Source organism: Lichenostomus cassidix, chromosome 4A, assembly GCF_008360975.1.
Source record: "Lichenostomus cassidix isolate B80296 chromosome 4A, HeHo_3.0, whole genome shotgun sequence".
Lineage (NCBI taxonomy): Eukaryota > Metazoa > Chordata > Aves > Passeriformes > Meliphagidae > Lichenostomus > Lichenostomus cassidix.
In genome coordinates, this window is record NC_139485.1 from 10,488,290 (window position 1) to 10,515,253 (window position 26,964).

Consider the following 26,964-nt stretch of genomic DNA (forward strand, 5'->3'; position numbering starts at 1 on the left):
TCCGCCCGCCCTACCCGCAGCCGGGCTGCACCATCGCGGGCTGCCGCGGGGGGGGACCGGCGGCCCCGCACCTCACGGAGCGCGGCGGCGGCGGCGGCGGGACCGGCGGGAGCGGTGGGGCCGAGCGGGGCGGGGGGCGGCGGGGCGGGGCGGGGAGCGCGGGCGGGGCGGGCTCGGGGGCGCGGCGGAGCCCCCCCGCACGGTGCCGCGGTGGGCGCGCCCGGAGCCGCCCGCAGGCCGGGGCGGAACGTGCGGCGGGCGGGCAGCGATGGCGGCGGCCGAGGTGGCACGGCAGGTGCGGACGGGCGCGGGGCTGCCGCAGCGCGGGGCCCGGGCCGCACCGGGGCGGGGGGCCGGCACCGGGACCGGGACCGGGACCGGGCGGCGGGCGGGAGAGCCGGGCACGGCCGGGGCGGCGAGCCGGGGCGGAGGGGCCGGATCGGGGGGCGCCGGGCTGGCTGCGATAACACCGGCCTGGGGCCTCCCGCGAGTTCCGAGGCTCGGTTCCGAGGGGCGGCGGCTCCCGGCGGGTCGGGCTTTGGAAGGGAGCCGGGGTTACCTGGGGTAGAGGATGTTGGGGTCCCCCCCGCTGCAACCCGGCCCGGCGACCTTGGTGTGCCCGCACCGCGGCGGGGCCGGGGGTCTGTCCCTGCCGGTGCCCCCGGGCCCGGCCACGGCCGGACCTGCCGCCGGGAGAGAGCAGGCCTCGCCTTTCAGCCCTCACCCGGGTCTGGGGCCCCTCGCCGGGCCGGGGCACGGCAATGGCATCCCTGTCTCTTCGGGGATGCTGCTCTCCTCCCAAAGCAATGGTCACCCCGTGCTCGGTGCGTGATGCTGGGAAGGAAGGTCGCCAGTCCTGCACCGTGTGCCGCGGAGGAGCTGTGGGAGCCAAACGCTAGCACCGTGTCCCCGAGGGTCCCCGGTGGTGTCCCCGCGGGCCACCGACTGCCGCCGTGCTCGCCCGTCTGCCTAGCGCGGCACAAGATCCCTGTGTGTCTGCAGAGAATTATCCAGAAGAGGAGCAGAGGGAGTTGAGCCACCTCTGCGTTGGTTAGAGAAATGCTAAGGAGGCATCTGTAACGCGTTTGCATGTGGAAAGGTTTTGTCTGTGGTTTGATGGGCTTCCAACTTTCATGTCCATGTGTTAATACAGAAGTAATACTTGAGGTGAATGCTTGCCATTTCGTCTTCAAAGCAGTATGTTTTAGCATGGACCCAGTCTTGTTGAACGGGTAGATGTAGCCATTCCTTGCCAGTTTGTGATGTTATTTCCTCCTGGACATACCCATTGCTTTGTATGTGACTGCCAAACTATGTGAAGTGACTCAGTTGCTCCCCTGTCTTTTAAAGAAATTGAGCGTTAGGCTTGCCTAAGATAATGTACAGGAGTTTCAGACATCTGCTCGTGGCCTGGAATGAATTATGATACAGCACAGGCTTGCTTTGGAGGCAAAAGGGAAAGCTGGTTGTGAGACAGACTTGAAATTAGTATGCTGCAAATTGAAAATGTCGTTTTACGAACAGAGGATTTGTCAGCCAAGGTCTTGGGCATCTGGTCATGCCCGTAGTTCATGGAGCAGTCAGTCATAATATATCCTGGTGGTGCAGAGGGCTGTGTGTGTGCCAACAGGGTTAAAAATGTGTGAGAGCTAGGGCTGGATTTATGGGGGAATTGGGGTCGCCACCCTGCCAATGTGCCAGAGAGCCCTTGATCAAGCCCACATTTATTTTGAGGATGGTCAGTGAAACCCCCTTCTCCCCAGGTGGGCAGGGTGGCTCTGTCACCAGTAAGCTGAGCCCCTTCTGTCCTCTGCAGTGGGAAGGATGGGTGCAGAGGACCAGCTTGCCAGCACTGTCCAACTCTCAGTCTCTAGTAGAGGTCAGAAAAATCATTGCGACTGCTGGTAGTGATATGTATCTTTTAATTGCTGGAGAAGGCTTCTCCTGGGAATGTATCCAAACTGCATGGCATTTCTGCAGCCTTTTGGCAGGGGCATAAAGAAGTGTAATCTTAAGAGCTGTCGGAATTTGAGATTTCGGAAGCACTTGACTGTTTGTGAGTTTTGAATGGCCGAGTGATGCAGTGCGTCTGGAAAGGGTGCTTGATGGTCAGGAGCTTTGCAGAGACGCTTCTTGCTTTCCATGGTGCCTGATTCAAAACTGTTTCCCTCCCACTTTTCTGTTGTTTTTCTTTTATATTCTTGATGATTTGTTACCAGCTGAGCAAGGAAAAATAATACAAAGTATTTATCAAGACTTTACGTTCCTGCTTTACTTTATCTCTTGGAGGATGTTTACACTGTCTGCCAGATGATTTGTTCATTGTATAGGAGAATACACACTTGTAGAAGTGAGAAATAATTGGTACAAGTGTTGCTCTAATTTGCTGTTTAATCAGAGCCAAATGCAGTCGGGGGAAGTGGATGCCGTTAACACCAAGGTCATGAGAAGGGATCTGATGTTGTTCTAGCTTAAAGACGATGTGGAAAACTGTAGTGTGGAAACCTTAGTTGAGGTTCTGCCTTGCTTTGGGATTTGGCATTTGACTTCTTGGGCAAGAGTTGTCTCAGGTTTGGGGGTTAAGCCGCCAGGTCTCGGCATTAAGGGCAGCAGAGGGGCAGCAGGTGGCTGCTGGGAGCACTGGAAGCAGTGGTGGAGCTCTGTGAGTGTTGCTCGATTTGGTGTTGTTGTGGGATGGTGCTGCTGTGTTTGTTGTCGGTTTTTGGAAATCTTCCTAAGGGAGTCTCCAAGGCCTCAGGGTTTGAAGTGATTCTCTTTTGGGGAGAGCTGGGAAATTGTGTCAGAAATGCTAAGTGTCAGCTGTCAGTGTCCCAAACAGAAGCACTCTTCTCAAGTAGATGAAGTGTTGTAGTGCAGCCTTTGAGAGCAGTTTTGTGCTGTGTGGGCCTCATTTGGACACTGGATCCCTTGGGTTCAGGGCTGTGACATTCTTTATTTGCTGTACTCTGCCTGAATATCACCAAGTGGAGGCTTTGGCTTTGCCATGGGGTCCTTCCTCATTGTTCCTTTAGACCTGGCCACCAGAAATAGTCCTGAATATGCAGCGTTGACATTTGCAATGAGCAGCACCATTACGTGTGCTCTGCTTTATCTTCACAAAGAGGCAACGGCGTCTCAGGGCTCCAAGGATGTCGGGAGCTGACAGGGCTGTACCTGCTTGTCCTGCAAAGTAGATCAAGGCACAGACGTGCATTCAGCAAGATTTTCCTCTAATCGTTTTTTCATCCTTAGGACCCTGGAGTGATTCAAACACCTGCAGACTAAATCTTGCCCCTTTTATGTAAGCTACTAGTTAATGTGTGGTGCTTTCAGGCTTGGGGTCATTCATTATAACATCTTCATATTTTTCATATGATTCTGGTAGTTCTCTGTAAGAATTAGAGTAAGCAGTGATGGGTTCTGTGGCATGGGGAAGCCCTAACAAAAGGCTGTGTAAATCCTTCTAAGAAAGGAAAAACTAAAATAACTTCTTCAAGTGGCTGCTCCTAACTTTCACTCTGCAATAGCCCTGCCTGATAATACAGCAAGAGAGTGTGTTGCTCTTTTTGTTCTTTTAATCTTGTTTGTGACAAACACGCTTCACTTCCTCCCAAGCAACAACAGCCCATTCTGTCTAGGCAGGGGGTCACTCTGTGTGTATGGGGAGAAAAGAGGCGTCTGGTATCTTAGTGTGGTGCCAACGTTCACACTGGCTTTCCAGAGATTCCATCTTTGTCTTCCTTCCAAGAAGATGTAAGCTTAAAATAGAGAGTACAAAGGCTCTCAGCCATCTAGCGCTCACTGATGCTCCTGGAAAAAGCCTTCATGCATACAATAGTTAAACCTTGCTTACCTTGTTGGTGCCTCTTAATATGTTTTAAATTTGATCTGGTTTTGAAGATGAATAATGGAAGACAGTCTTGAGCACCTTAGCAGCAAAAAGTTTATAAGCTTATAAGCTTAATGTATTCTCTAGTGTTGAACAAGGGGATCCAAACTTACATTTATTATACACCCAGGATGACTAATCAGTGTGTTCATATGTTGTTTATGGTAGTGCTGTTTATATATAGCAGTGCTCTGGTGCAGAGACACCACTTGGTGCCTGAAGACTGGTGACTTGCTCTGTTTCTTGGTGGATCAGACAGAAAATGTTTCTTTTCTCTCCAAGGGTTTGGTAATTGCTGACAACTTTTTGATGTGTGTCAAAACCAGTCTGATCTTAAAACATTATTTCTTACTTTTTTTCCATGGCACTCAATCTCGGGATGCCTTGGCCAAGGAGGCTGTAGATATTTTAGGCAGAGTAGCACAATATACCTTATGGCTGCGTACTTAACATGGAGGCTCAGCTGCTGCGACTGGAAATCACATTTTGCAGTACTTGTTTCCTGGCCTGTACCAGATGTGAAGTGTGGTTTAACTGCATTGTAAAACCACAGGTGATTAGAAAAAGCACCTACAGGAAATGACTTGCAGGCTGTGCGATGGTAAATGCCTCCTCTTAGCTGAGAGTGGCTTAACTTCTACCATTTATTTTGTTCCATCTGGATCACACTTATATTTAGGGATGAGGGGATGATTTGTTCTTAATGAGAACCTACAGTCCTGCCCACGCGTCCTGGGGAAAGTAGTGTTCAAGCAGTCTTCCAATGGTGTGGTTTTAAGGATGAGTATTAAAAATATACTTGATATTTCTCCTTCCCCAGGAGCTGTCTGCCAGTGGTTCTCTCTGATGCTTTCACGGGCTCTGTTCCCCCATCTGTTCTTCACCAGGACCGTGAGGCTGTCGCTGCAGATCCAACACTGCCATGAGATTCCCCAGTGCTGGGGTTTTGTTTTGGTGAATGCAGTTTAGAAGAGTTTGAGTGTGTTGTCACAAAATCTGTGTGTCTGATGGTCTCCCTTTCTTCTTCTTTAGCTGGTTGTGCATTACTGGACAGTTGCCTTATCAGTAGGCAAAACCAGAATCTGCTGGGGAGCCTTGAGTGCCTTCCTCATGAACATGTCAGTAGGAGGGAAGGTGCTCGGGAATTAATGAAGTGCCATATTTGGTGAACATCTTGTCAGGAAGAGTCAGACTAATACACAAAATATGGCAAAGAGGAAACATATTTACACATCACAGACTGGTAAATATGGTTAATGGTTGAAGTGTATTTGGAGCCTCATATCTGAAAAAACAAAACCCAAACCCACAACAGCAAAACAGTAACGAGGCAAGTAATCATACTGACAGGCTACTGTAGTAAATGCACTCCTTGGGGATGTTTTCCTAGCCTAAAATACCAGTGCCATTAGCAGAAGAGGGAAAACCAGTATGCCTGTCTCTATAAACAGGCTTTCAAGATATGTGAAAGCATGATTCTGAAAGAATAAATTCAAAATCACACCCTATAAACTACTGCCTTTTGGCTGTAGTATTTTTTGCAAACTGATGGAAGGCTAGAGGGGAATTTTCTGATTTTCACACTGAAATACATTTGTAAGAAAAGCCTTTGCTTCAGAGAAGGAAATAGCTTTTTGGGACTGCAGGACAGCTTTCTAGTACACACCAATGCAGGGGTGCAGCACCAACTCTTCATTTTGCCTGGTGCCATTTGTGAGGCTGAGCCTCTGCATGTCATGTTTTACTGTTGGCTGGGCAGGGTTTTAGCCAGGGTGCCTTGGCACAGACTGGCCAGGTGAAAATTTCTGATCCCCTTCCTGAAACTCATGGCCGTGCTGGGCATGGAGCACCACATGTTCTGCTTGGCTGGGGAGACCAGATTGGTGGTGTTGGACACAGGAGAGAGCAGAGCAGGAGCAGCTTCTCAGAAGTCCTTTGTGTAGCTGGGCAGGATCATCCTTTGCCCCCCAGCAGGCAGGTTTGGATATCCCCACTCCCAAACCTGCATGGCAGGCTCCTTGTAATGGGGCTGTGGGGTTATGAGCAGCTCAGTTCTGCACACTTTTTCTCTGCTTTGTTTTCCTGTAGGTACAATTTCCTACCTGTTTCTAGCTAGTTTCTATAATTGCAGCTGTGAATGGGAATTACGTGTGAGTTCCAACTCACATAAAGTGAATTGTAATAAGCTTGTAGGCGAAGATGTCATTAATACATTGCTTTGCACAGAGGATTCTTTTTGTTTTCAGTATAAGGTGAAACTTGAGTTTCTGCGTATTTTCTCGAGAAACAAGTATTTTGTCGCCTCTTCATTTCAGCAGCTGTGTTTGTGTACGTGTTTTGCACATTTTAGTATTTTTCTGTCAGGGCTACCTTCAGATGAGTGACAAATGAAACGTTCTATTTGTGCCATCTGGCATTGTTTTGGAGAAGAGGGAAGCACACTGATGGCTGACAGTATCCGTGCAAATCTCTGCTTGGACTGTGCAGTTGATTCCACTTGGGAGGTCTTAAGGGTTTGTACATTGAAGTGTATTTTACTAGAAAATGACACAACTATTCCATTGTATTTCAGGGTGAAGGCTGTCGTACTGTCCCGCTTTCCGGACACGTAGGATTTGATAGCTTGCCTGACCAGCTGGTTAATAAGTCAGTTAATCATGGATTTTGTTTCAACATCCTGTGTGTGGGTGAGTATTTCCATTTTGGGAAGTTCTCTTGCTGAAAAGTTTTCTGCAGCTGGATGTAGCTTATAGGTTACAGTGTTAACAAGTTTGCTTTGATTTAAATTTCCCCAACTGTTCTATTTTCAGTAACAAGATTTACTGGTGCTCTGGGAAATCCCTGCTGGGGTTCTGCAGTGTGGCTTTCTACCAAGCAGTGAAATAAAATGCCTAAAATCACAGGCTGTTATTATGATCTTTCTTTTCCTCTGATGTTTGAATTTCACATTTTTAAAAGAAAATAGTACTCATGCCAGAGTACTTTGTTATGAGGTCTTGTTTGGTTATTGAATTATTATTATTATTTTAACAAAATACTAGTCGTGTTCCTCTTAAATCACAAAAAGCTATTTTTTTCTCTTCCCTTCTGTGCATACGTGAATTAAGATAGTGTCTGGCCAAGCCTTAACTGTTCAGACAATTACCCAAGCTGCCATGTGGTGTGGATCACAGCTGGGGCCTGGCACTGTAGCAGGACTTGCTGTCTGTCCCTGCAGCCCATCTCACAGGTTTGGATCCCAAATAATCCCTCCTCTTAGGTAACAGAGGTAAAACCCAGTATGGCTTTGGTACCATAGTTTGGTAAGGTGAATTAGGAAATTAGAAATAGACAATTAATAATTGTCTGATGGGTTTGCTGCTGCCAGTGCCCTGCCTCTGGGAGCAGGAGGTTATTCTGTAGCCGTGGCTGCTTGGACTAAGCCCTGTCTGCAGATGATCCCAGCAGTGCCTGGTATGTCAGAGGGGAGAGCAGCAGCTGTGGACACCTCCTGGGGACTCAGCTGGTGGTCAGCTCTGCATCCACACAGAAGCTTTCTGTCCCCTCCCATGAGAGATGCAGCTCATGGTATGTACCTGGTGTTTGCCCAGGACGGGGTTAAGTCTGAAACGAGAGTAGTAGAGCAAGGAGAGGAGAGCTGAGCCCTGTTAAATGGAGCTGAGAAGACAATTTTCCTTACAACAGCATTTCTGTGAGATGATAAATTTTGCTGACAAGTGGAGGTCACTGTCAGACTGAGTCTCTAGGTGGTTTCTACAGTACATAAATGTGATATGACCTAAGGAAACTCCTGTCCCCCAGGCTGAAGTCTAAAAGTGTTTCCTTTTCCACTTACTGAGCTGCAGTGTTTTTTTCACAAGTTCTAGGTGTAGCAGTGGGTGCCTCCTGTAGTTATATGCTCACTTTGATGTGGAGAGGAGCTGAATGCCTGTGCTTTCCTCTTTGCAGGGCAGAAATGGAATGCATTAATCGCTTGTCGATGTGAATAACAAGGACTCACCAAGATCAATGTGCATTAGTTGTTAATGTCAGTCTTTTATGAACAATAATAACACAATCTTGAAATAAAGAAACTTTATAGAAAAATACAACAAACTTCATTAGAAAAAGATTCACAAATCTGTGCCCCTACTCTTAAACATCCTGGAGAAAGAAAACAAAAGATGAAAAATTGAAAGAACAAGGGAGCAAATGAGGGTTGAATGAGGATTCCATACACAGGCCACTAAGCATGACAGAAAGACAGTTCATTGTCCCCCATTTTTCAGCTGTGTGTGGCATCTGTTGGAGGAAAAATACAGTGATAATTTTACTCTGCGTCATACTGGATCTGAGCCACCGATTCCTCCAGCTCCTGGTGGAGAAGCCAAGGAAAGCTTCAGAAATGACTCTCAGCAGCATGTCCAGAGTGGAGCAATTTTTAGCTCTTCTCATGCTGAAAGCTGTCTCCCCTGTGAGACTAGAGCCAAGCTAGAATAAATGAGAAAACCTCTCATAAGAGGTTAGGGGTTGTGGATAGTTTCTCTGATCTTTTGTTTCTCAGCACAATCATTTTCTTCCTAAACCTTCCATGATAAATTTTTAGTTGCTTTTTAGTTCAGTGCAAAGGATGGAGAAGTGTTTAATGGCTGCGACTCTGTGCTGACTGAATTTCTCAGTGAGGTAGGGGAAAAAGAGGAGGAATAGGCTGTTGTTTTTTAATGTAAACTTTCTCAGTTTTTGCCAGGGTAGATTGTAGTTGCATTAGACTAGTATCCCAATTTAGGCAGGATTTTCCCCCTTCCTCTCTCCTGGGATTTGCAGGGAATTTGTTCTAACTGGCCTATTCAGTGCAATGAGAAAGGCTGCTTTGTGGCAGAAGTACTTCTCTCTTCCCAAGGGCTGTACCAAGACTGTTTAAAGTCTCTCACTCCAAAGGACTGAGCCCGTGGTATGTGGGAGCTCTCACCTTGGGGGAGGAAGGGATGTGCACAGGATTTGAGGTGCTCTCCAGCAGGCAGCTCTGGGGTGATGAGCTGTACAGCCTGGAAGTTGCCCAGTGGTTGTTTCTGTGGTCACTGGTGCAACCAGTTGAGGAGAGAGGAGTTGCTCTAATCAAAAAGCCATCTGTTTCCTCAGCCTTCTCCTTCTCCTGCCCTCTCCTGCCCTGTGCTGCTGGTCCCTGGGCTGGATGCTGGGAGCTGGGTGCTCCTTTGAGGTGTTTCAGTGTCTTTTGTGAGCCCTTGTTGCCCTCCTTGCCCCTGCCTTTGCCTTTGCCTGGCAGTTGGAATTGTGTGGTGCTTCCTCATGCCTGTCAGATGAAACAAACTATTTTTCCCTCTCCTTGAGAGATGGCCTTATCAGTCTGAGTTGCCTCAGGGCTTGTCTCAACAAACCTGCTACATTGGATTAGCTCCCATTTCTACACATGAAAAGGCTATGCATGCGTATACATTTTCTTTAAAATTGAATTATTTGATGTCTGGAGCCATGGTTGTTAATCTTGTGAAGGACAGGTGCTGCTCTCTCATGAAAGGTTGCTCTTGTGAAAGCTGCTCCCTGCCTTTGAACAGGGAAATACTCCAAGGACTCCTCTGTCCTCCCACTGAGTCTATTGAGGATGATATGACTGGGGCCTCTTAAATCCTGAGTGTTGTGGGAGAGGGGGCCAGTGAGCAGTTGCTTGTTTCACTTAGCATATGCTAGGGAAAAAGAGATTAAATCTCCAGGCACAGAAAAAAGAGGTACAGCTTTCGTGGTGTATAATTCAGCTCACTGCTGCAGGTGCTTAGGATGCTAAAAGTTCTGTGAAAGGAAGAAGCTATGAAAGTTCATTCAGCACTAAGATGCCTGTCTTGGTTTGGGAAGTTAAGAGCTTGTCCCAGCTGTAGTTTTGCAAGTGGTGCCACCAGTGTTCCATCAATGTGGGATTTGATGAACCTCTTCCACAGAGAAGTGAAGATACCATGTGCATGTGCAGTTGGAGCAGGGAACATGTCCCAAGAGAATAGGAGGACATGTGGGGAGCCCAGCACAGTGACTCCTGCCTGGCAGGCTGTTGGGCATTAAGAGTGGATGGTGCTTTGTGAGCACTGATGTGGGGCTGCTGCAAGTCCAGAACCTGCTTCTGGTGTCTCTTGCCACTTTTATATATTTTTGTCTCTGAAAATCATCAGTTAACAGCAAAACTCTGTCCCATGATGAAAGGTACAAAACTCCAGCTTTTCCATTGCTGTCACAGCTTCCTGGTGCAGAACTCTGCCAGTAAAGGTCACTCTCTTTGCCCTGTCCTCCCCACAGAGCTTTGTCAGCCCTGTTTCAGGAGAGCAGACCACTACTGAATTGCATAATCCCTAAGTACACTTTTGGAGATCAAATCACATGTGTCTATAAGCCTGACATCAGGAAATAATCTCCCTGCCAGGGATGCCTCTCAATTGGTTTGTGTACACTGCTGCTTTTTCAAAGTAATTCTGCCTCTTTTAATCCCTGTTCATCGTTTCTGGTTTTTGGGGAAGATTCCAGTGCTGTCAGCTGGAATGAGCACAGACCAGTTGTCCTTTTTATCAGACCGTCTGTTCCATCTGGACTCCTGTCCTTACATGAAGCAGTTGGCACCATTCACATCTTCCAGCCAGCAGAAAGTTGCCTCTGTGTGAGGCAGAAACTCCCAGAAGATTCAGAAATTCTCCCTTCTGTCATTTTAGCCTTCAAAGTAGCACTGCTCCCTATCTCTGCTCATATGTAACACAGCAAAACACTTTATTAGTGTCTTCAGTCTTTTATCATTTCATGTCACTCTGTCAGTGTTAACATTCTTTCAGCTGAGACAGTCTTTCCTCTCTTCTCCATCTTCCCAGGCAGACTTTAATGCTGTCTGATGTTGTGGGGGTTACACAGTGGAGGGACAGGGGTGTCTGCTGGCTCAATGTGAATTTGGGAGTGCAGACTTCGTATTTGAGATGCCATGTTAATATGTGGGTGTTTTAATCATGAAGTTGCAGGTGTTTGGATGGGCAAGTCCCACGTGTGGAAGAATGCCACAGTTCACATCTTCCTTTTCCAAAAGGAAAAACTCAGTGTTTGAGTTCAAAGTTTGCCTTTGCTGGCCCTGTGTAGCTGGCATGAGGTGGAGTGTAAAAGCACGTTCTACATCCTAAGCACTTCTCCTAGCCCCTCTGACAGTTAAAGTCACTCTGCTGGAAAAAACACTTCAGATTGATTTAAAGTAGGCAATGATTAACAGGTTCAGGATGTGCTTAAACAATAGGCTTGGCCTCGTATGAACATCTTTCACCCAAAAGAAGGAGGGAGGCAGAAACGAGAGGTGACTTACAGGGTGTTGTCTGCCCGGAAGCCAGTGTGGTTTACACATGACCTTGTGTATGCCCTGCAGAGAGCAGCTCCCTGCCCAGGTCACTGCTGCTGCTCTCCTGTCACCCTGTCCTGCAGCCCTGGAGCTGCTGGGTGGCCTGCCAGGCTGTGGGGCAGTGGCACAGGAGTAGGCTTTGCAGGCTGGTGTGTGGGTGGCTCTCCTGCACCCCAGGGCTGAGGGACTCCCCTGTCCTGAGATGTCCCATCAGGGTTCCTGGCATTCACAGGCAAGCAGCCAACTCACTGCTCTGTCCCACCCATCCCTTGGCAGGGGCTCTGGAAATGCTGCAGCCTTCTCAGGCTGTTTAGATTTTTGTCTTTTTTTACACTGCTGTTTTCCTGGAGCCCCTGAGAACAGCCTGGTAGGTCATACAGGCTGTTTGCTGTTAACTCTCAAAATCCCTGTCCAAACCATGGCAATGCTCTGTTCTGCTATGCTTTTTGCACCTGCTTCCTTTTGGGGGCAAATGGTACCTGACACGTCCAGACAATGAGATTCCAAGTCAGTGAAGAGCTTGTTGGACCAGCTTATTCTTCCAGCAACAGACGTAACCTTGTGCTTTGCTGGGTCCCCCTCCCTTGCTCTGGCCAGTGGTCTTTTAGGTACAGCTCATGCTTTCAGGTAGCACAAGGGACTGCAGCCATGCCAGCTCCTGGTGCTGACTCTGTCTTCTCCCCTTTGGATTGCAAACCAGATGGATGCAAAGAGCAACTGCACTGGTGACTGTTCTGGCTGTAGCTGGCATTGGCTGGGGATGGAGCACAAGCTCTCAGCTGGCTCCCAGGCAGCTCTGCAGCTCAAGGTGTACATTGACTTTGAAATGTTAATGGCTCTTGCTGCCTCTGGAAAGATACTGGATATGTGATCCTGGCAATCAAGGACTGCTCAGTTCCCAGAGCAGGGAATTTGGGGCTTGGAACTAGATGATCTTTAAGGTCCCTTCCAACCCAAACCATTCCATGCTTTTATGATTCTGTGTTTGCCTTGACCTGCCGTGTACTTCAACCCTGACTGAGAAAAGTCCCTTCTGAGGCCAAGAGAGGAATTTGCCTGCTTGCAGGGGTGAGGCTTGGAGATTTGGACATTTGGACGGGGGAGGATGGGGAGGAGTTTCCCCTTCTGAATTGGGCATTTCATGCAAGTTTGGATCTGCTACAGAGCTCTAAACCTACAAAAATAAGAAGCTCTTTTATTCTGAGCAAAGTGGGAAAATGGTGAAGTTGTTTTTGTTGGGAGCTGAGGGCTGGGGGAAGGAGGGGAATGCTGCTGCAGCCAGACACAGTCTCCCTGTGGTCCCACAACAGGCTGGAGGAGCAGCCTTCACAGAGGGTGGGGTTCGGCTGCTCCTGAAGTTTGTCCAAAAGCCAGCTGGGCAGCTCAGAAGTTGCTGTTTCCCCAAAACACAGCAGCCCTCACAAGGCAACAGACCAGACTGCGTAGGAAGTCAGATCCTTTGAGCTCGGAGAGCTGGCTCTGGTGTCAGAGCCTGGTGAGGGAAGCTGCCCTGTGGAATGTGTGCACGGAGGGATTTGTTTTATTCTTCCTGGGATGTATCTAAAACAAATTCAAGACTGGTCTCTGGGATTTGTCTCTTCCTTCCAGACAAGGAAAGAGTTGCCTATTGATAGGTGGACTCCAAATAGCAGTTCAATACTGACAGAATACTAGCAGAATACTGACAATACTAGCAGAAATTCTGGAAGCAGATTTTGCAATATTGTACAGCTTGTGTAGCCCCTAAGGTATGAAACCAGATATTACAGGAAATGCCCCCTCCCAGTTTAAAAGGCTGATTCTCCAACTCAGTATGAGAAACAAACTGTACAACCTGTTGTCAGACTAGAACCAGCTCTCAGGGTTTCTGCACAGAAGAAGGCTATTTCTGTGGCTGCTTATTAGAGACATTGATCTGGAGCAGCTTTTTTTGGAAATGGCAATGGGCCCCATTTCCTCTCCCACTTTTTAATGAAAACAGCATCTTCGGTAGTGTAGTTGTGGGTTTAAGCAGGATCTGAACGATGCTTTTCCCTTCGCCTTTTCACCTCTTCCTTTTCATCTCTATTTTCTAACGACATTAATGGCCATTAGACTGTGAAATGTAATTTGCCCGGAATACAGACCTCCCATTGTTCATGGCTTTCTGTTTACCAGATGCTCCCTTGGGAGCATGAGATCTGCTTTCATCTGCTACAATTTCACCCCTGTTAATGTTTGGAAGCTGAAAGGCCAAGCCATATTAATATTCAACAGAACATTGCAACTCTCTTTTTCTGCAATAGGGGAAACTGGCCTTGGTAAGTCCACCCTCATGGACACCCTTTTCAACACCAAGTTTGAAGGTGACCCAGCATCTCACTCACAGCCTGGGGTCCAGCTGAAATCCAGCACCTATGACCTGCAGGAGAGCAATGTCAACCTCAAGCTGACTATTGTGAGCACAGTGGGCTTTGGGGATCAGATCAACAAAGAGGACAGGTGAGTGTGGGGGAGAAAGGCTCTGTTGTGACCTGGCTTTTCATTCTCCCTGTGCCCTAGTTGGGCCAGATTGCACCGAGAGTTTCCCTGCTTGCTTCTTAGGAGTTGTCCTTGTCACCTCTTTGGGGTGGGGCAGGTAGAAGGGAGAACAGAATCTCTGGAGTGTCAGCGCTGCTTCAGCTGTAAAGCAGCTTTTCTCTTGCTGTCAGACCAATATCTGCCCTGCTGGCAGCCTTCTGCCCAAATTCATCTCGTGGGGCAACTAAAGTGCTCCAGCGCATCTGGGCATGTTTTGGTTTATGCTGACCACAAGCTGCTGACCAAACCACTAGTGTGGTCTAGTGTCTACTTGGCTTAATATCCACTTCTGGCAGGGTTCTTTCATGGGAAGAGCCAAAAGAAGCACGATAAATGTGCAGTGAGATACCCTGGGGAAGTGTCTCTGGCAGCTCACATCTCAGAGTGGCTGGAGTGTGTTGGTTGAGGGATGTGCAGTTACACCAGACAGTCTCCAAGATGCATCTCTGTAGAGACATTGCTGATGGAATTTTCTTTCTTGTGAGTCTGTGAGATTTTTTTCAGAAGGCCTTGCAAGGGAGTTGCAGGACTTTCCTGCCCCAGAGCACTGGGCAAAGGTAGTACGGAATGGAGCTGTGTCTTCCACTGGCAGCACTCAGGGCTGTGAGAGCAGCAAGCCATTCTCTCTGAGTGCAAGCAAGGGTTACACACTGCTGCAAATGAGTCTACATTAGCCTTGCTTTAGAAAGTCTCTCACCCTGACATTCCAAAATACGAGAGTCTGCTTTCCTTGGAGAGGATGGTGTGTCTGGTGTCCTCTGCTGAATCCCAATACTGTGTTTTGACAAACAGGCTGATGAGGGCCATATAGACCATATAGAGTCTGATGTAGGACCATATCTCCTTGTCAGTAGTGCAACTTTAAAATTCCTTACAGGTGGGGAGAAGGGGAGGTGTAGAGAATTGGTCTCAGGAAGTGAAATCTATCAACAGCTTGTTTCCTAAAAAGCAAGCAAAGGAGCATTGTCCTATCTGTTTAGCTCTCTGACTGTGAGATGTATAGCTTTTTCTTTTTCCTTTCACCAAAGCTATAAGCCCATCGTTGAGTTCATTGATGCTCAGTTTGAAGCCTACTTGCAAGAAGAACTGAAGATAAGAAGGGTCTTGCACAACTACCATGACACCCGGATCCACGCTTGCTTGTACTTCATCGCTCCGACAGGCCACTCCCTGAAATCCCTGGACTTGGTAACAATGAAGAAGCTCGACAGCAAGGTTGGCACGTTTGACTCTTACTGGGCAGATTTATTGTTTGCATAATGGAAAGGCTGCTGCTTTTCCAGAGCATCTTCCCACCTTGAATAGCCCTTCTGGTGGAAATGACTGAGTTGGCAGATAATTCTGTGGATTTATTGAGCACTTACATGTTTTTGAAGGTTGTATTGCAGACTTGGAGAAACTCCCAGGAGCAAAGTTGATTACTTCATACCTCTGCTTTTTTCTAGGTGAACATCATTCCCATCATTGCCAAATCTGATGCCATTTCCAAGAGTGAGCTGACCAAGTTTAAAATTAAAATCACAAGTGAACTGGTCAGTAATGGGGTGCAGATCTACCAGTTCCCAACAGACGATGAATCAGTGGCGGAGATAAATGGGACAATGAATGTAAGTGACTTGGTGCCTCCCCCTCTCCCAGAACAGCACTGTCAGTGTAGGGGTTGGTGGCCCATATTGGGATGTTTCTTAAATCCACTTTCCCTTTTATTTTATGTCTTAGAAACAGGATTTCCCATCCTTGTAGTGTCATCCTAGGCTGGCAGAGCCTTGTGGTAGTCTGTTGCCTCTCTGGTGGGCTTTTCTAGTCAAAACAAAAACTTTTAATACCCTCCTTGTCCTTGTGCATATCTGTTGAGGGCCACATAAGAAATCAGTGTTTAATCCTTTTCAGCTCAAAGGTTTGTCGTTATTTTTGTCCCATGCATCACCTGATGGCCTCCCACCAGTAAACTTCCAGGATCCTGTGGCAAGGAATTATACTGCTTAACCAGCAACGTGTGAAAAACAGTACACAACTTGGGCCAGATATGCTTCAAGGTGCCAGCAGGTGCTCATTTTGGCTCTGGCCTTCCCAGCATCGTGGGTGCTTGTCTGTGGCTCCTTGAGGATGAAGCAAGCTGTCCCTTGACCCCTCTGGCAGCACATCCTGACCATGGTCCCATTTTCCAGAAGGCTCTTCACAGGAAATTCAAGTAGGGGAAGTTGCTTGCTTCACTGCTGTGGATGTAGTAGAGGTCTAGCTGATGTGCATTTGTGTCCCCTCTTGATCTAGTATTAATAGTTGTAGAGTGTTCTGGAGAGGCCTGAAAGAAATGGGAAGTTTGTCCTGACGTAAGAGCTGTTGGTGGTTTCCAGGTCAGAGCAGTTCTGTGTTAGCCCTTCTGAGGGTGGAAGTGAACCTCTGCTCATCTTTCCTTTCAGCTGTTTTCTTGTCTTCTGGGAGGGAATTGCTCTCTTGGGTTGCAGACGTTCTGGGTTGTGTCAGTCACTGCAGACACATCAACTCTTTAATCCTCTATTACTGTCAGAACTACCAGGTTTATGGGGGCTAAGCAGGCCAGAATACAAATCTGATCAAGGCAGTTTTGCAGGTCTGGAGAACTTGTATGCAAATACTGATTTTATTAGAAACATAAGACAGATCTTTCTCTTACTCTCTGTGTGAGCCATGTGAGAGCTAGGAGACTGAGCAATGCAGAGGAAGAGCCCATCTCTGTGAGTGCTTGCTGGCAGTTTTGCTATGTTTGCAGATTGTATGAGACACACTCTGAAAACAAAAAGATCATCTCCGAAATCTTTGACTTGTACCAGCTGTCATTAACTTGTCCAAGTTTTTGGATAACTCTGCAATTCACTGTCGGCTCTTGAGAGCAATCCAGGGTGACTGATCTTCCATGTAGTTGGCTTCCTGAGGTCCTTTCCATTGCCTAGAATTTGGTGCACTTTAAAAGCTCTACCTAACAAATGTCACTGCACAAAACTCAGCACAAGAGGTTGGTGCAGGGAGCTGGGAACTTAAAGTGCTGAAACTTTGCACTTTACTTCCTTGCAGCTTGGCAGAATGCAGTATAGTTCTCAGGAGCAAGTGGAGGTGGGGAGAAATCTCACAGAAAAATGCAGCAAAGTGTGATGGCAGTGTCTAGGGGGTTTGCTTGGCTATCTGAGTTTGGGAGATAAGGGAACTGTAAGGTGAGGTCTTCAGAGCCTAGATAGGTGTTGGGAGTGTTTCAGTTCCAATTTTGCTGAGCTTGCACTGGGCAAATCTCTTACTTTTTGCTTTCTGCAGAGAAACCATCTTTACTAAGAAGTGACTATTTCTGATTTCTGAGTTTCTGAAAAGCAAATCCCTCTTGTTCTTAGCCAGCCTTCATGTACTGTGGAGTGCATGTCTCACCTTGAGTGTAACAAGACACAGGGTGACCTTGGGTCACACTGGACACAATGGCTGGGAACATGTTCAGCCATTTCTCACCAGGGTGGTAGCAAGTGGGGAGAAAGGAGCTGTTACTCTAGGGGTGAAGAATGGACTTCCATCTCATGATCTGATGGAGCAAGGTATCTTGTGCTCCAGCATGAGCTAAAGGAGTGGTGGGGGGATAAAATCAAGAAGGCTCCAAGACCTCTTACTGCTTCTGTGCTTGTGCAGATGTTCTCCTCAGGCATGGCAAATCCTGGGACAGCCCCGCAGTCCGAGCCGCAGCACGCTGTTCCAGCTGTCACTCTGATGCCAGTCTTGCACTGGCTCATCTCACCTGAGACCCTGTGGCTGGGAGGATCAGCCAGGTAGAGGATATAGAGTGGTAGCACTAACAAGGTTTCCAAAAAGGACCCACCCTGCTCCCTCCTTGTCTTGGGCTAGTGGCCAGTGACTAGACTCCCTGAGATTAGAGTGTGCATAATGACTGTCTTGCTCAGTGGCTGTGCTAATCTCTGTGTGCTGGTGGGTCAGCCAGGTCTGAGAGGGACTAACGTGGCTATCATTAAATGTGTTCCAGGCCCACTTGCCATTTGCAGTGATCGGGAGCACGGAGGAGCTGAAAATAGGAAACAAAATGATGAAAGCTCGTCAGTACCCTTGGGGCACAGTGCAGGGTGAGTTGAGCCCTGAGATTTTCATGGCATGAATGGTGACACTTGTGCAAGGGGGAAGCGGGCTTTCATAAGAGGAGCAAGGACCTGCTGGACTTGATTATCCATGGGGAATTATCCTTTGTTAAATCCTTGTGTCAAACATATAGTGCCAGTTTTCTCTGCTTGGAACGGCTGTTAAACCTGTTGGAGGATTAGACAAGTGGGGAATGTGGGAAGAGATTCTTGTTTCAATCCCCATTTTCCTACTTACCATGTCTTTTTACAGTGGAGAATGAAGCTCACTGCGACTTTGTGAAGCTGCGGGAGATGCTGATCCGCGTGAACATGGAAGACCTTCGTGAGCAGACCCACACACGCCACTATGAGCTCTACAGGCGATGTAAACTGGAAGAGATGGGTTTCAAGGACACTGATCCAGACAGCAAACCCTTCAGGTGAGATCCCTGGAGGAGACAGAGCTTGAGAGAGGCATCGTTGAATGCGCTGTGTGCTTGTGTGTGTCCTTGGGGGAGCACGGAAAGAACCAATGCAGCAAGAAAAACTGCCAGGTCAGATAAATCCAGGCTTCAGCAAAGGTCGAGTGAGAGAAGGTGAAAATACAGGGAGGGTGTGCAGGACAGACTGTGAAACTGCAAGTATGGGAGTAGAAGTATCTGTGCTGCAGAGAGGCAGCAGTGTTCTTCTGAACTAGTGTTTGTTGCCAGCTGGTCTCTTTGAATTACCCAATGTTCAACATACAGAAAAGTGCTAAAAGTCCTTGGATGAAGAAGACCTTGGGCACACGTGGGTGAGTGAGTAGCAAATGTGTTGTGTGCAAAGCAGTATTTATGGTGAGGGCCTGATTCCAGGGGATCAGAGAAAGCAGAGTTTGTCCCAAGTCTTACCACTGGACTTCCCTTTCTTGTTAGCTTACAAGAAACTTACGAAGCCAAAAGAAATGAGTTTCTGGGAGAGCTGCAGAAAAAGGAAGAGGCAATGAGGCAGATGTTTGTCCAGAGGGTCAAGGAAAAAGAAGCAGAGCTGAAGGAGGCTGAAAAAGAGGTAAAGACTACAATACTTGTGTCTTCATGGTTGTGAGTTGTAGATTCACTCCCAAGTAGGTACTTGCTGCCGAAGCACTTTCTGCAGAGTGTGGTTTAGGACTTCTTTACCAAGAAGTCTAAGGTTTAACTTGGATGAGGATGTTCAGGTGTTCAGTCTGTAGGACAAAACTGAATCACAGTGCTTGTTGTGTACAACTTACTGCACAAGGAAAGGGCCAGAGTCTTGACTCTGATGGAGAGGTGCAGTGTGGTAAAAGCCAAGGAGAGAAGCAGCGCCTGAGATGAGCTTATTTCACAAAAAATACACCCATACAACTTCCTTAGCATTGTGAAAAATCCATTAATTTACTGACCTTTAAAGAGGAATAGGCAGAGACCCCTGGAAATGGATCAAGTTTTTCTTTTACACTTATGCTCTCCCAGTGCTCTGTTGTTAGTCTGCACAATGATGCATTACTAGAACACTGCCTATTTGTAAGTTGTTGTGGAAGGAGGCTGTTCCCTGCCCCTTGTCCAGGCACTGGCAGCTCAGGAGCTAGAAATGATGTTGAGGCCAATGGAGACTCACAGGCTCAGATCTCAGGGGATCCTTCCAACTTCATCTTTTCCTGTGAACAGAATATCTGACAGTGCTGCATCCTGCTCACCTCTCTCCCTTTAGCTGCATGAAAAGTTTGATCGCCTGAAGAAATTGCATCAGGACGAAAAAAAGAAGCTAGAGGATAAGAAGAAGTCTCTGGATGATGAAGTAAATGCATTTAAACAAAGGAAGACAGCAGCTGAATTGCTTCAGTCACAGGCTCAGCAGGCTGGAGGATCACAAACTCTTAAAAGGGATAAGGAAAGGAAAAAGTAAGTTGCTAAACCAGAGGTATTTGCTTTTTGGTAATGGTTCTCCTTTACTATTTTTCTGGGTGTTCAGATCTCCCTCCCAACATAGCCAGTCCTTATCAAGGGAAGGTTTGCAGCCAGATTTAATCCCGAGTAAGGCTTAGCAGTAGCTGTCATCCTGAAGGGCAGAGATGTACTAACCACCCTCTTTGCCTTCTGACAGCATGGGAGAGGATGAACTTGTTTTTATTCCCCAAGATTCCCTGCTGCTCCATTTGTCTGTCAGTGCTTGTAATGAAGTGGAACTATACTAGCTGCCAAGGCTATGGTGAGAGTAACAGGGATGTCCCATTACCCTCACAGAGGAGCATGTTCTCTCTCAGGTTCTTACTTGTTTAGGTTGGGAAGATTGTGGAAATTATTCAGGGAGACTAACAGTCTTGTATTCTGGAATCTGCAGAATGTAAGACTGCAAAACCAGGAGACACGGCATAGATAGCGCCTTGCTAGCACTGGTACTCTTCTCCAGTCCTAAATCAGCTTTTGGCCCTCCACAGAAACAGAGGGAGATACTGCATGGTTTTAGCAGGGGTTCCCCCTGCCAAGGACTGGTGTGACAGGACCCAGCCCCTCATCAGGGTGTGTGATCTGGGCTATCTGCAGTGCCTGTGCCAGGTTCCTGAAGTTCTGCAGTTGCTTAAGAGCAACTAGCTGTACAGTTCTCCCAGACTGAGCAGTTCCTTTCCTTCTCACTCTGGTACATTTCCCAAATGGAGTGCTGTGCCACCTGTGCCTGTGTGCAGAGTGGTGTGCAGACAAACAGGGGCCTGGTTTTGTACCACTGCCATAATTCCCCCTCTGCACAGCCCTGGAGCAAATCCAGAGTAGATCTTGCCTGCACTATGCAGTCTTAAGTACACTGAAGAAGTGCTGTTAAATTGGACAATATGGGGCATGCCCAAAGTGCTGACAGGGAAGAAGCCCATGACTGTTAAGTTTGGGAGCAAATGAGACAGAGGAGGAAAGACCCAATTACAAGAATGAGATTCTGGTTTAGTCATTTAGTTTAGAGCTGGAGCTGCTTCAACATGAGCATTCTTTTGCAGTGAGCAATTAGTGCTGCCCTTTTCTCACTCGCCCATTCCTTTTTCCACTGCCTATTTTGATTTGCTCATTTAAACTTCAGGGGGTTTTAATATCTTTTCCTACTGAGGAGTCTGAGACTGACTGGGGACAGACTTCTCTCCCCAGCCTGGACTGTGTGAGGAATACCCAACTGAGTTCTTTCATGCTTAGAGCCCTCAAACATCTGCTCATTCAGGACTGCAGACTTCAGCCTTGAGATCAGTCAGGGTCAGGAATGCAGAAAAGGGAGGCAACAGCCCTGTAGTATCAGCAATTAGTTGCTGTGGCCCAAGTCACACTCTTGTTCCTTGAAGTGGTTCTCCTCTCAGAACAGCTCCTTGACACCAAGCATGTTGATATGGAAAAGCTTTGGTACTGTCCTTGTCAGTTAAGGGCACAGAACACTCCATGACAGAGATAGGTCAGTGCTTCAGTAAGGCTTGGGGAGATAATAGGAAGCCTCTTGTGCCTTCGGGAGGATTGCTGTGCTAGAAATGGTGCTGCTTTCTTTGCTCTGTAAGTTCTCCAGTTGTCCTTAATAATTAATTTCAGCGTTTAGATCATAAATTTTTCTTAACAACTTACGAAATCTGCACGCTGGAGCTTAATTGTAGCTTGTTTACTGCTGGCTGGCAGTACAATAGCCTTTTTCTTTCACAGGTGACTCGTTTAAACCCAAGCTCTGTAATTTGCACTAATCGTGACTCAGTTTATTTTTTGTTGTTGTTACATCATTACCATCATTATTAGCTCTTACATGTGTGCTGTTTTACAGTTAGCTGCTGTTTGGCTGCATGGTGCATGAGGCACATTGTCCTGGTAAGCGTCATTAACTAATAGAGCCTCACAGTGGGATCAGTTACTCTTCCTAAAAAAGCAGACCCTCTGCAAGTCCTGAAGCCTATAAGTATTATCTCTGTCTTCCTTTGCTTTCACCCCCACTATATGTGCTCTACCAATCTCTTTCTACATGTGCAGTTGTAGAAAAAGGATGTAATTGTCTTTAGAGATTCTGCAGAGTAAAATGCAGAGACTCAGTATTAGGATATGGAACATAGAAAAATAAGGATTATGCACTCTTCCTTTTAAATCTTCCCAGCACTTAATTGGCTCTGATCTCTTTATTCCATTTCCCTTAGAAATAAATTATATTCTTTAATCACACAGACCACATGGATACTATGGCAACAATTGCTATAGAGACATGGTGCTGATGATACAGCCCAGCTAGCCATGGAAATGTCTCTCTCTTTCCTTTCTCCTCCTTCCCTCCCACCCCTCCAAGTTGTAATGTTAACTTGTGGTTACAGTGCAGGTGAAGGTAGATGCAAGGGTAGTTTCTATCATCGTTACGGTTGTTAGTTAAACTGCTAATGACAGTGATCTACTTAGAGCTAGGTTGAGTGGGTTTAATTGAGCCTTTTTAATTTGCTGATGATTCTCTGGTGAGAGGAAGAAGAAAGCTCCCACAGGAATGTTTTGCTTCTTGTCAGAGCACCAATACTTATTATCCACAACAAAGGTGACAGTGCCCCAGGCTGAGATGCACAGGCCTCTCAGAGAAGTGACCTGTTGGAACTTGACTAACTATGAAACACCCTAAAAATCCATCCTCGAGTCCACCCTTCCCTGCAGACAAAGCTAAGACTTACATTCTCTCCTGGATAGTCCAAACTTAATTATGGGCAGCCCTTAAATTGGTAAAAGCTGATTCCAGGATTCCTTCCCTCTTAGCTCCACCAAGGGAAATGGAAAAGCAAGTAAACTTTATGCTCTCAGTGAGAGGCATTTGAATATAATTTAAATAGGACCTTCCACTTAACAGAAGAGCTTCAGAAGGGTCTTGCACTGACTCGAACTGGAGCTTGCAGTCGTCTTGAGCTGTCCAGTTGAATGAATGCCTCTGCTGCCAGTGGTAACTGTAGAACAATTAAAAGAACAATTCTGTACTTATCAGGCTCTGAATGTGGAAAAATAAGCTGAAAGAATAACAGTGTTCATTCTGGTGCTGAGTACGAAGGCATGGCTAAAGTGCAGTTAGAGTGAACATCACTGATTTTTGTTGGTTTTGGATTGCTTTTGGCAGTCCTCATAACTGTACACTGTTGTGTGCTGGGCTTTGAATGAAATGAAGTTCTTTGTTCCCACTACACAAATGCAGACAGTGCCTTTTTCAATGGGCATTTGTCACTGCTAAATTAAATATGTACATGTGGTACTTTTCCAGGATTTAGAAAAACACTCTCCATATTGATCCATAAAGTATTGCAGGGCTTCACTGTTTTGCAAGGATACAAACAAGTCACAGTTGATGAGTCCTGTAGCTTGCAAAACTGTGAAAGAATTGTTTCAGAAAATAAATTTGGTTCATCCCACTGCTGAGTGTGTGTGTGTGTCTGCATAAAGCATGTTTTGTAGTCAGATTAAACCTTATTAACACTTAGCAACATCTTTTTTTTTTTTTGGTGTGTGTGTGCGTGCATTAGGAAACATTTGTATTTTTATTTTGTTTTTGTCATTAATCCATAAAACCATTAACCTGCCTTTTTCTTTCATTTTCAGTTCGGGTTTCCTGTAGAACCTTTCCCCTGGCACCAGAGGCGAATGCCCCACCCTCGGCTGTGCCATTGTGCCTGTTTGCTCACCTTCCCCATTGCTCCCCTCCCGCGCTCACCACTCGGGGCTAAACCAGAGCTCTTGGCTGCTGGCGTTGTTCTTGTGAGGAACCCTGATGGCCAGAGTGGCTGGTGCCAGGTTCCTCCTGCCCCTTGGGTGCTCCTGGGAGAGTGTCCCCTCTCCCATTGCTCAGCTTTTCCCCGCTCCATGCTGTGCAAGAGCTGCTTGGGGGTGCATTTAACTCCTGCACTGGCACCACTGTGGGTGCAGCCCGGTGCTGCCGTAGGGTGGGATGTGCTGTCTCCAGAGACTGGCTGCCCTCTCTCCGTGTTAATTTGCTGTTCCTAACCCCTCATTACCCCCTGTGCTGCCATGTGTGACTCAAATAACTTTCAAGGACTTGACATCCTCACAGGCATGGGCCTGAGTCTAAACCTCTAGTTCCCAGGCTTGAGGAAATCACAAATTTGGATCCATGGTTTGCAACTAAGTGTTCTCTGAATGCTGCAGGGGTCACGAAGGATCTCTTGCCTTGTCTCCCTCTCAGTGGGCTGGCCTGGATGCACATCCTGGATCCAATCTCAGGGAAAGCTGGTCACCTTGCTGTACATATCAGTGTTTCTGAAGAAAGACGATGCTGTTTGACTTTCTTCTCAGTGATTCCAACAATTTCTGATTTTAATGCAAAAAAATATACTACCTTTATTTTTTTTATCTGGCATCTCTTTAGAACTGTACAGATGTTGACAGGTTTCTTCTCATATTTTCTATTCAGCAAAAGCCTTGTTTTTACTGCAACATTTGCACTAAAAGGAGGGTGTTTTGCTCACTGGGCCAGGACTTTACTCTGGCCAGGTGCAACTGTGGTTTGCCTGCAGGTGTTTTCTCTGTGTATTTCTGGCTGAGTTTTGTTTTTAAATAAAGAGTTCATCAGACAGTGAATTCTGGTTAACATTTACTTCTTTTGTTTTTTGTTTTCTTTGCCCTTCTTTTACAGTAACCCATGGCTCTGTACTGAGTAATTACCCCTGAATACAAAGAGCTGGAATGGACCTTCATTTACTTGTTAAATCGGAGGGTCTAATAAAATGTGACAGCATTTCAGCTGTGACCTTTCCAGGGTGTTACCCTTGCTCTCTCCTATGTCCTTGTTGCAATTCTGTCTTTACTGTGTACTGGTGGTTATTGCTTTTATTAAACAATGTAAAATTAGTCATAACAAGGTTTAGGATGCTGCAACTCTAAATCCTGCCATATTTTTTTCCCCTCCAATTAATGAATTCCCCTTTTTCCTCATCTGTCTCCACCCAGATAAATAAGGGCTATGGAAATAAGCTCTGTGAGTTATTTTTGCTGGCGAAATAACAATGCAGTTTAAATATATTTATTGGTGACATTAAAATGACAACACCACCTTAGTTTAATTATCATGTAGTTTAGAGATAAAACACTCTTTTCTCTGTATACTTGGTGGTGTTTTCATCACATCATCTGTCTTCTTTAATTTGCTTAGTTTTTTCTTTTGCTAATTCATGCTATCTGAAGAGTAGTGTTTAAATCTTCGTTTTCATTTCAGACTTGCTTGTTGTGGTGCTGAGCCTTCACTCGTGCTGTGGGCAGTGCTCTGTATGTGGTGAATCCACAAGTCCTGCCCCTGCTGAAAGATCAGATGTGTGCTGCCAGCCAGCCTCCACAAAACCCCTCCAAATCCTGGGGGTTTGGAAGATAATCACAGCCCAGGCCTAGCCCTGATAGGTGATGCTGTTCAGTGCCAGCTGCTGCTGGGATTTTCACCCAAGCAGTGCTCTGGGTGATGCCACAGGCTCAGGAGCAGTTTCAGCACAGGGACAGCCTGGCTCCTGCTCATAGCAGCAGCCCCAGATCAAACCACAGCCCAGCCTCCATTCCCAGCAGTCAGGGCAGTCCAAACTCTTGATTGCAATGTATTTTCTCAGGTATTCTGTTTCACCATAAATACAATTTCATTTCCCACAGAACTCTTTGATTGCTTTGTGGTTTGCTTGCGATTTTTTTTTCAAGTTAAAATAATTTGAATATTTTCTTCTTCCTCTGCTTTTGAATGTTACCTTGCTCCCAGAACCAGTCAATATGAATCTGTCAATGATTTCTAGTTTATCTGCTAAAATGACAATCGAATGTGGCTTTTTTTACCATACTGCCAGTCACTGTCTGTTCTTCCTGACCATTTGCCTTTTTAAAATGTTATTTAAAGTTATGTGAAATCTTTTTAAAGAAAAAAAGGTTTTTACTCGTGTGATTACCCTGAAGTGCTTGAGGTACCACAAGGAGGTTCCATCTCTCCTCTGTCAGCTGTTTCCATGTTGCATCTCTTTTTCTTGCTTTTTGAATGTCTTTCTCTTTTTTGCTAATCTTCTGTTTTTTCTCTTTTTTCCCCTTTTCTCTCTCTGTAGCTTTTTTTAATCTGTCTTCGCCAGCTGCACTGTGTCTGAGGGAGAAGACTGCCACTTCTAGAAGAGTTTAAGGGTCTCATGTCTGGGGAGGGGGGAACAAATCTTCAGTGTTAGTGTCTTGGAAAGAAGCTCTTTTACTGACTTGCATGATACCTAAAATTGAAGTGTCTTGTAATTTGTGTGACAAGACAGGGTGATGTGGGGGGAACTGATTACCTGGAATTTTGAAGAGTGACAGAAATGTGATATTGGGACTAATGATGTAGCGAATACATTTTCAAAAGTTGTTATGGGCATATGTTTTTTCTAATGTTGTCTTTAATAATATAAATGTCACGGGCTTCCCTGAGGTGTGAAGCCTAAGGAATATTTTCAATATGCTGTTGTTCGATTGGTTTTGGAAACCGTGCATTCAAAGGAAATACAAACACGGTGCAACTTGCTCTGTTGGCAGCCACGAAATATTTAATTTTATCAAAGAAATAAAGTAAGAACTGTGTGTTCTCACCGGTGTCCTCCTGTGTCTCACCACCCTGTTAAACAAGCCCCCTTGGCTGGTGGACGTGAGTCAAGTGGTAATTTCTTTTTCCTAACTCCACCTCCTCTCGTTCCTTAAGAGCTGGGAGAAGCTGGCAGTGCCGGGAGGGCGAGGCGATGCCGGGCTGGTGTAGGGATGAGTTCCGCCCGGACCCTGCTCGCCCCCGCGCTGCGCTGCGCGCCCGCATGCTCCCGAGCCAGAGCCCTTCGTACAGACGGCACCGAGCTCCGTATTCAGTCGGCAAACACAGGAACCAGCACTGTTCCGCCTCTTACCTTTCTAACTTTCATGTACATTTTAAATAAAAAATACGAAAGCCAGCGCGGCTGCTCTGTGTGTGTGTGCTGCTCGCGGGCCCGGCGGCAGTGGGCACGGGGAAGCCGAAGCTCCCCAGGACGGCAGTTCCCGGCCAGGGGCAGGTCGGGCCCCGGGAGTGCGGGAGGGGAGCGGGACGAGCGGCTGTGTCGGGACAGTCGGGACAGAGCCCCGCGG

At 46.8% G+C, this 26,964-nt stretch overlaps 1 protein-coding gene across 6 annotated transcripts; it reads left to right on the forward strand.

Annotated features, from left to right (window-relative positions):
* The first annotated feature begins 173 nt into the window (after positions 1–173).
* On the forward strand, positions 174–26,792 carry SEPTIN6 (septin 6). Of its 6 annotated transcripts, none has more exons than XM_085060468.1 (11): positions 174–295; positions 6,462–6,576; positions 13,523–13,718; positions 14,825–15,011; positions 15,242–15,403; positions 17,791–17,887; positions 18,153–18,321; positions 18,796–18,928; positions 19,592–19,782; positions 21,662–21,705; positions 23,449–24,081. In XM_085060468.1, exons 1-10 carry the CDS (start codon positions 269–271, stop codon positions 21,663–21,665), a joined length of 1,281 nt encoding a protein of 426 aa, XP_084916594.1. In that variant the 5' UTR covers positions 174–268; the 3' UTR covers positions 21,666–21,705; positions 23,449–24,081. The 6 variants fall into 6 exon arrangements, with proteins under 6 accessions (XP_084916594.1, XP_084916595.1, XP_084916593.1 ...); XM_085060469.1 differs by having other exon boundaries at positions 24,013–24,081; XM_085060467.1 differs by lacking the exons at positions 21,662–21,705; positions 23,449–24,081 and adding an exon at positions 25,935–26,792.
* The last annotated feature ends 172 nt before the right edge of the window (positions 26,793–26,964 follow it).

Bases quoted from the DNA above. Each gene is read 5' to 3' on its own strand.
- SEPTIN6 (XM_085060464.1), top strand. From the start codon at position 269: ATGGCGGCGGCCGAGGTGGCACGGCAG. The intron at 18,322-18,795 runs GTGAGATCCCTG...CTTTCTTGTTAG, and splicing joins CCAGACAGCAAACCCTTCAG to CTTACAAGAAACTTACGAAG. The intron at 18,929-19,591 runs GTAAAGACTACA...CTCTCCCTTTAG, and splicing joins TGAAGGAGGCTGAAAAAGAG to CTGCATGAAAAGTTTGATCG.